Source organism: Rhinopithecus bieti, unplaced genomic scaffold (genome assembly GCF_001698545.2).
Source record: "Rhinopithecus bieti isolate Rb0 unplaced genomic scaffold, ASM169854v2 scaffold_4967, whole genome shotgun sequence".
NCBI classification, from domain to species: Eukaryota; Metazoa; Chordata; class Mammalia; order Primates; family Cercopithecidae; genus Rhinopithecus; species Rhinopithecus bieti.
The window spans coordinates 458085-467194 of NW_016804726.1; the positions used below are offsets into that span (position 1 = coordinate 458085).

The 9110-nt window shown below is 40.0% G+C and overlaps 1 protein-coding gene across 3 annotated transcripts in view; it reads right to left on the reverse strand.

Moving 5' to 3' along the window:
- Positions 1-9110, reverse strand: part of MRTFA (myocardin related transcription factor A) — a 224828-nt gene that overhangs the window by 114053 nt on the left and 101665 nt on the right. Inside the window, exon 1 of one of the 3 annotated variants that reach the window (XM_017870246.1) lies at positions 6650-6954. The exons of the other annotated variants lie outside the window; for them this stretch is intronic. Within the exon in view, the coding sequence (XP_017725735.1) occupies positions 6650-6695 (46 nt within the window). The 5' untranslated portion in view covers positions 6696-6954. Of the gene's footprint in view, positions 1-6649; positions 6955-9110 lie in introns of those variants that run through there. 3 annotated transcript variants of the gene reach the window in all.

Here is a 9110-nt window from a genome sequence, read left to right on the forward strand (position 1 = left end):
AAAAAAAAGGGGGGTTTTTTTTTTTTTTTTTTTTTTTTTTTTTGTCATTGATGGCAGAGTGGTTTTCAGCATTATTTTCCTTGTTGTTATAAGGAAAATCTTTTTTTAAAATAATGCATGTGGTAATCATAAAAGTGAAGTTCCAAAAAAACAAGACTTCATGAGTCTCATCTTTATTTAACTGGCACTGTTTTAATAAAGCTAAAACTGTTAGTTCTTGGTCTTGACAGCTTGCCTCATCCAAAAAGAAACAAAGAGGAGGAAAAAAAAAGATGCAGACAGATGAATTCAAATTTCTTTGATCTGCGTCCTAACTCTAAGGGGACTTCAGATAAATCAGTGAGTCAGAGAAGGGGCAGTAAGATGTAAGCCAGAATACTGATGACAACAGCTGTCTGTCTACCTACCTGTCTTCTGAGATCATCATTAAAGTATGAGATCACCAAGACTAGGGAATACAGAGTAAGATAAGATGGAGGTACACTGGAGAACTATGAGGCCTGTTGCATTCTGACTCCACTTCCCAGCGGGCGGAAGGTGAATACCCAGGCACTGGTTTTTATCTCCACCTCCTAAGATGTGAGTCAGTCTGAGTAGTGATAGAATCCTGCAAAGGAAAAACCCAAAGAAAACCAAAACCTTTGGGAAAAATTATGAACAATCTCATATATTAGAGGCCTCTGATGGTTTCTTTGAAATGGGTCAATTTCCTCATCTTAAAGCGGAGGGCAAGAATTTTCTACCTAAGGTCTCTCTCAAACTCTAAAATCCCTTGAATATAAAAAAAAGTGGCCAGGTGCGGTGGCTCACACCTGTAATCCCAGCAGTTTGGGAGGCAGAGGCAGGAGGATCACCTGAGGTCAGGAGTTTGAGACCAGCCTGACCAACATGGAGAAACCCCATCCCTACTAAAAACACAAAATCAGTGGGGCATGGTGGTGCATGCCTGTAATCCCAGCTACTCAGGAGGCTGAGGCAGGAGAATCGCTTGAACCCAAGAGGTGGAGGTTGCGGTGAGCCCAGATCGCACCACTGCACTCCAGCCTGGACAGCAAGAGTGAAACTCCACCTCAAAAAAAAAAAAAAAGTATGTTCTTTTAAAGTCCACATTAATATTTAGAGCAAGCATGTACATCCTGCAGCCTAGGATGGCTTTGAATGTGGCCCAACACAAATTTGTAAACTTTCTTAAAACACTATGAGATTTTTTTTTTTTTGCAATTTTTTAAAAGCTCATCAGCTATCGTTAGTGTTAACGTATTCCAAGACAATTCTTCTTCATCCATTGTAGCCCTTGCCAAAAGATATAGAGCATTAAGAGATCCAAAAAGTAGGTACTGCTAGTACAACCTGGAGTTTTTCATCAGTTTTATAGACTTGTGAGTGATGTGAACCCAAATGGGGCAACTTCCTTAAAGAGTTAACATACTATCGGCCAGGCATGGTGGCTCAAGCCTGTAATCCGAGCACTTTGGGAGGCCGAGACGGGCGGATCACGAGGTCAGGAGATCGAGACCATCCTGGCTAACACGGTGAAACCCCGTCTCTGCTAAAAAAAAAAAAAAAAAAAAAAAAAAAAACTAGCCGGGCGAGGTGGCGGGCGCCTGTAGTCCCAGCTACTCGGGAGGCTGAGGCAGGAGAATGGCGTAAACCTGGGAGGCGGAGCTTGCAGTGAGCTGAGATCTGGCCACTGCACTCCAGCCTGGGTGACAGAGCGAGACTCCGTCTCAACAAAAAAAAAAAAAAAAAAGAGTTAACATACTATCAAAAAGGGCAAAACTTACTTGTCCACAATCTGCCCTATGATACTTCCTTTTAACCTCATTTTTATTAATTGCCACTCCCCTCTTGATCCATACTATTCTCAAACATACAGTGCAGAGACAAACTGTAATGATTAGGGAACTAGAAGTTAAAAAAAAAAATGCAGGAATTTTAAGGATACAGATATCAAGGAAGGAGAGACTAAATGGACTGAAGAAATATTTTACTTTTATTTTTTGAGATGGAGTCTCGCTCTGTTGCCCAGGCTGGAATGCAGTGGTGTGACCTAGGCTCACTGCAACCTCTGCCTCCCGGGTTCAAGAGACTCCCCTGCCTCAGCTTCCCGAGTAGCTGGAATTACAAGCGCCCACCACCACGCTCGGCTAACTTTTGTATTTTTAGTAGAGATGGGGTTTCACCATGTTGGCAAGGCTGGTCTCGAACTCCTGACCTCAAGTGATTCGCCCACTTCAGCTTCCCAAAGTGCTGAAGAAATATTTTCAAAAATAAAACAAATATTTTCAAATAAATAACACGTATGTGGTACAAAACCAACAAGATTTTAAAGTACACAGTTAAAAATAAAAGCGTTTTCTGAAGGATAAATCAAAGAGAACACTTAGAAAACTTCAGTATAGGCCGGGCGCGGTGGCTCAAGCCTGTAATCCCAGCACTTTGGGAGGCCGAGACGGGCGGATCACGAGGTCAGGAGATCGAGACCATCCTGGCTAACACGGTGAAACTCCGTCTCTACTAAAAAGAATACAAAAAAACTAGCCGGGCGAGGTGGCAGGCGCCTGTAGTCCCAGCTACTCGGGAGGCTGAGGCAGGAGAATGGCGTGAACCCAGGAGGCGGAGCTTGCAGTGAGCCCAGATCGTGCCACTGCACTCCAGCCTGGGCGACAGAGCGAGACTCCGTCTCAAAAAAAAAAAAAAAAAAAAAAAAAAAAAAAAAAAAAAAAAAGAAAGAAAACTTCAGTATAGGGGTTGTGCTGTTTTTCTTAGGCTGGTTAGATGTGCATTAATCAAATCTTATAATACTTTATATATTCTTTGGCATTTATGGAGTACTCTCATAATAACAACAACAAAAAGTCTCTTCCACCCCAGCTCCCCAGTTCTCTATTCCCCTTTACTGAGGCAGCCACTGTTACCAGCTTCTGTGGTCCTTCCAGAGACATTCCATGCATGGCAAATGTGTGGGTGTGCATATACACACAGACATACATGCACAAGACAGAGAGAGAAAAAACAAAGTGACTCCCTAACTGTGCCTCATTAAGATCAGGTTTATGTCATGGACCAAAGCATACCTCAGGAACTGTCTCAATCCTTTTCTGTCCCGCAAGTGACAGAAGTGAATTCACTTCTGTGAATTCTGTGAATTCTGTCCCGCTGTTGTTATAACTAAGAGGACTGCAGTGGCTGGATACAGCTTAGGGCCTGTCTAGTCAAAGCCTTACACATTAGCTGTCAAGAGCCAAGTCCTAGCATTTCTCCATTCTAAAACACACCAGAGTCAGTACCTTGCCCCCAAATTCCCTAAGACTTAGCTTCAGAAATTCCATAACGTCTATCTTACTTGTTTTGTTGTTGTTGTTTTTGTTTTTTTGTTTTGTTTTATTTGAGGCAGGGTCTCACTCTGTCGCCCAGGCTGGAGTGCAGTGGCACAATCTCAGCTCACTGCAGCCTCTTCCTCCTGGGTTCAAGCGATTCTCCTGCCTCAGCCCCCCAAGTAGCTGGGACTACAGACATGCACCACCACGCCTGGCTAATTTTTGTATTTTTAGTAGAGACAGGGTTTCACCATGTTGGCCAGGCTTGTCTTGAACTACTGACCTCAAATGATCCACCTGCCTCCGCTTCCTAAAGTGCTGGGATAACAGGCGTGCGCCACTGTGCCCAGCCCCATAATGTCCATCTTAGATGATTCATTTTCTAATCAAAATGATCCAGATACGTTTCCATAGTAGCAAGAAAAGCTCTAACTGTGATTTGATCAGAACACTTACATTCAGCAATAAACATCACAGGCAGACATGGCATACTGCACATTCTGAGATGCAGAAGAATTCCAACTTTGAAAGCTATTTTCAACATCTGCTTTGGGCAAGGACTGGCTAAAATACAGGATGGTGGGTAGAAGATTCATTTCTTAATGTAAGAACAGATCTCAAAATACTTCGATAAAATCTTGATTTAAAAGTTTATACTTGTGGGGAAAAAAACAAAAACAAGTTTATACTTGTTTTATTAGGTAAAGTATGACAATCCAAATTTCATCTCTCTTTCATTCAAAAATACTTACTGTATACCATGTGCCAGTATCAGAAGCCAATATATAGATTAATATATTGCCCTTGAGAAGCTAATAATCTAATTAGGAAGACATATACATCTGACTGGTTCCAAAGGTCCAGTAAGAGACCACCAGCAGTGAGGAGGATGAAAGTTTTATTTTGCTTTTTTGAGACAGAATCTTGCTCTGTCACCCAGATTGGAGTAGAATGGCATGATCACAGCTTGTTGCAGCCTCGACCTCCTGGGCTCAATCGATCCTCCCACCTCAGCCTCTCAAGTAGCTCTGACTACAGGTGGGCACCACCACGCCTGGCTAATTTTTTTTTTATTTTTTGTAGAGATGGGGTCTTGAACTCTTGGGCTCAAGCGATTCTCCTGCCTTAGCCTCCTGAAGTGTTGGGATTACAGGTGTGAGCCACCATGCCAGGCCTGAGAGTTTGTATATAACATACACGAACATGTCTCACCAAAACCCCCAAAGTCCAAATATTCAAAAGAAAATTGTTCATAAATACACAACGTACCCTTGAAGTTTGCTATCATATTCAATATCCTGAAGTTTTATTTAGGGTAAAACTTTCCATCCTGAATTCTGTCAACAAGCTTTACTTTCAAGCTCTCATTAAACAGCAGTCTCACCTATAAAGCATATATTCATACAAGTCAAAATATTCTATTGCTAGAAAATTTATGGCTCATATGTTTTATCTACTGATAAAGTCTAAAAGTCTTGACTTTTCAGAGAATGGCTTTTAGTTCACTGAGGCTTCATAACAGATGCTTTTTCATTTCCTATCATAAAGAAAGACAGTATTTTACTATATAGCTATCATATTACTATTAGGATCCAGGTAACGGCTACAGCACTTCAGAACAAAACAGTAGCAATTTTACAAAACCAACACATTGCTAATGTTTTTGATCATTTAGGAGGCAAGTACTGGAGATATCAGTTTGCTATTACTTTCTATATCCAGTCTCTCCACTTTTACGAACATAAACAAAAGAAAGAAGTTCACATACATGCTATTTTTGGCAGACCTTTCATTCAACCTGCATCCAACACTCCTGTCAATTTCTTTTCACATACTATCATCCTTTGAAAGTTTTATGAAGTAGCTGGTCCAACAGATGGGTGGCTAGCCCTGCCCAACACATGCCGAAGGAAAAATAGCTCTTAGCAGGCAAGACAAGAAAATATTAAGTATGTCCCTTTCCCTCTTAAGGTTGAGAACACTGAGACTACCTAAGAAGAAAGCAAACAATCTTTTAACCTTTATAAAGTTACTGGACTGAGATGATCTGTAAGTAACAAGGTGATTTTAAAAAGGGAGAGAGTTCAAATGCTAAAATCTAACCCTCAAGATAAAATAGGCACTTGCCCACACATAGCAAAGAACTGGAATAGAGAGGAAAAATAAATTCAAATTAGTGTAACTGGGAGCTTTTTCATCAAAGACAGATGGAAAGCATTCGGATAAGCACACTATCTTGTTTAGAACACAAAGCTCAACAGATCTGTAGGAGGAAAAGGAAAGAACCTGAAAGACATAGCCTACATGCATAAAAAATGACTCATTACGGTCATATTAGTAAAATCAGAAAGAACAAAATGGTAGTGGTATCTGTCTTCTTTGCCCCTTTCCTGATCATGAGCTTTATTAACCAGATAGCATCTGATCCTGTCTTCAACTGATGTATATCCGTGTCTTTCAACATACTACCTAAAATGCTCCCCAAGAAGAACAGTGAGACCAATTCTGCCAGAGACAGTATCTGCCAGAACCAAGAAGTCCTATTTCCCTTTGAGTGAAAGCCAGTGGATGGGGAAGAGGTCCCCAAATGCCACTTGTCTGAATCTTTTAAGATATGCTCTCAAACAAGAAAACACTACAGATTACATTTTAGTAGAGATCTAAAATAGCAAAAGAACATTCCCTATTTTAGATATCTGACTTCCAAGTGTAAAACACTAAAAGAAACCATTACAAACTAACTGTATTTTAAAAGGTTTTAAAAAACTCTCAATTGGAAAACTGTTTTTAGAGATAAAATGTCAAAAATTCTGCCTTGTGTTGACTGACTCTTTGCTCAAACTTACCCATCTCCAAAATTCAGTCCTAATCCTATGTGTTATTAAGGGCATTTCCACAGAACCAAAAGATGATACAGAAAGGATATACCACAAACGAGAAAGAACAGCTAAGAAAAAAAATTTAAAGATGCTTTCAGAAAAACAAAGAGTGTAGACTAGTGATTAAAGACAATGTATAAAACAGCAAAGCAATTTAATTGTCCTTCATTTAAAACAGTGCCACAGACAATACAACACTTGATTAAAGAAGATGAATAGTTTTTTTCTCAAATAGGTCTCCTCGACTGAATAGTCTTAAAACCAGTAAGCATCTAATTCAAAGCTGTTGGAATAACTAGAATTTGCAATGAGAGAAAAATTAATAAAAAACTGAAAATGCAGTACATTTCTTCCTCCCCATTTGACCAACTTTTTTAAAAGAAGCCTATGGCAAATAAGATTTGTAGGAAATTATTAGCAAATTAGGAAATTAGGATCTATGGGAATTACCTGATTGTACTGCCATCATTAACATCTCAGGTTCCAGTAGAGTCATGATGGCTTCTTCCAGAAACAAAAGTCCACAAATATACTGAAGCAAGTCAAAGTCACAGAAGAAAAGCTGTCTTGAAAGGCTATGGAAAGCTTTCACAAATTCAATCTGATGCCTTACGCTCAAACCAGACTGTGAGAACTCACTCCCCTTCTCAGTGCAGTTACCAATTTATCCACCCTTCAGACGAGTCAAGATGACACAAAGTTGAATTACTGCCGACAGGAAACCAAAAAGCTCTCCAGTTAAGACATACTAAGTGTGGTTAGAACAGTGAGTGAGCTCCTCCCCTTGCTATTCGTCTCTGGAGGAGGGGAGAGACATATATAAAGAGACTTTCAGAAAACAGATCAACTGCTTTTTTCCTCTCTTTATAAGAGAAGATGAGGTTTTGTTCAAAATCGTACTATAAAAGACTGCTGGTAATGCAGTTTAGTGGAACAGATTAAACACAATCCAAACAACTCAACCTCATGAAAGAAGCAGTCCAATTACTGACCCATTGAAGAGAGGTGGGGAAGAGGATTAAACACATATAAACACATATATACAAAATGTAAGCTGCATAAATTTTCTGAAAAAGAATTCCAACGGCTTTTTTATCTGTGGTATTTATAGATAACAGGCTAAGGAAGTTGAACATTTAACTACAGAAGCTCAACTATTTCTCCACCCCCACTCCAATTAAAATATCTGTTTCAAAAAGTCATCTGAAAACATTCCGGAGCTGTAATCTGTCTTTCAGATCTGTCAGTCCCCTAAAAGAGCCTCTTACTTATGCTTATATTAGATATATGGTCTGTGAATAGAGAGCATACTGATGTTATTTGATTTTATTTACTTTTTTTGTATGTTTGAGACAGGGTCTCACTCTGTCGCCCAGACTGGAATGCAGTGGTACAAACATGGCTTACTGCAACCTCGACCTCCCAGGCTCAAGAGCTCCTCCCACCTCAGCCTCCAGAGTAGCTGGTCTCAAACCCCTAGGCTCAAGCGATCCGCACACCTTAGCCTCACAAAGTGCTGGGATTACAGGCATAAACCACCACTCCCCACAGCAACTTTCATTAACTGATATTCAAAATAATGACATTAAGATTACTTTAAGCCTATCTGATTGACTTTTTAAAAGTTGGAAACTAAGAATCCATGTTTGGTATGTTTATCTAGAATTCCTCAATCTTTCTGGTTAACTATTAGCCTGTATGTGAAAGTTGGCTGCTGCAAACAGCCCAGTGAATACCTTAATGCTTACATAGTAAACAAATGGTAAATAAAAGCACTAGAAAACCTTAAGAGAGAAAATAGTCTCAGAATGACTGAAGGCAATATTTTGTTATTAGTAAAGAGAAGTAATGCAGATTTGGGGTGAGGAAGACTCAGTACAAGAGAGAAAAACTTCCTTCCTTTCTCACTCCAAGAACATCATGTTTAAAAGAAAAGCCAGAAAAGCTCTATATAGAACTGTGGGAATGACTCAATAGGCAATGAGTAGCAGCCAGTGTGGGCTAAATGCTGCTCTGGGAAGGCAGAAGCATCTCACTGGCCCCTTCTGGCAACCAAATTCTCAAACTGACTTATGAAAAACAGGTAAATTTCAACTTTGAGTCTACATGACAGTCTGGTCAAAGGTTAGCAATTAAGGGAAAAGCATCCCAAAAAGGTTGAGAAGATTGAGAGATTGAGTCACTCCTTGGTCCTTATGTGGGCTGTATAATTTGCTGTGTGAGGAGTTTCTTGTTCTGTTTTTTGTTTTTTGTTTTTTTTTTTTGAGAGACAGGGTCTCACTCTGTCCCCCAGACTGAGTACAATGGCATGATCTTGGCTCACTGCAGCCTCAACCTCCCGGGCTCAAGTGATCCTCCCACCTCAGCCTGCCCGTAGCTGGGACTATAGACACATGCCACAACACCCAGATAATTTTTGTATTTTTAGTAAAGATGGGGTTTCACCATGTTGCCCAGGCTGGCCTTGAACTCCTAAGTTCAAGTGATTCCCCTGCCTCAGCTACCCAAAGTGTTGGGATTACAGGCTTAAGCCACCCATCACACCTGGTCTTTGTTAAATTTACTTTGTCTCTCTAGTAATGAGAGTTTTTAAACGAAACAAGTTTTCACAGTTCGGTATTTACAGGAAAATAAATACAAAATTTTAAGATTACTGCACAGAAGATGGTAGGAAGGGCAGAGGACTGTCTCCCTCCTGCCAAAACTGTTCACCCTAGAAGAGAGCATGTAATGCTGCAGTGTCAATACTCCAGCACCACAGGAGATACTAAGAGTCATGCGATAGGAGTAACAAACATAACATCTCAGTTGATTTGACTTTTTCTTAGCAATTCCACACCCATTATCTCACTGGCACTTTGAGGTAAAAAGAGTTAAATAAAAGAAAATAATTTTTTATGTTTTTTTATTT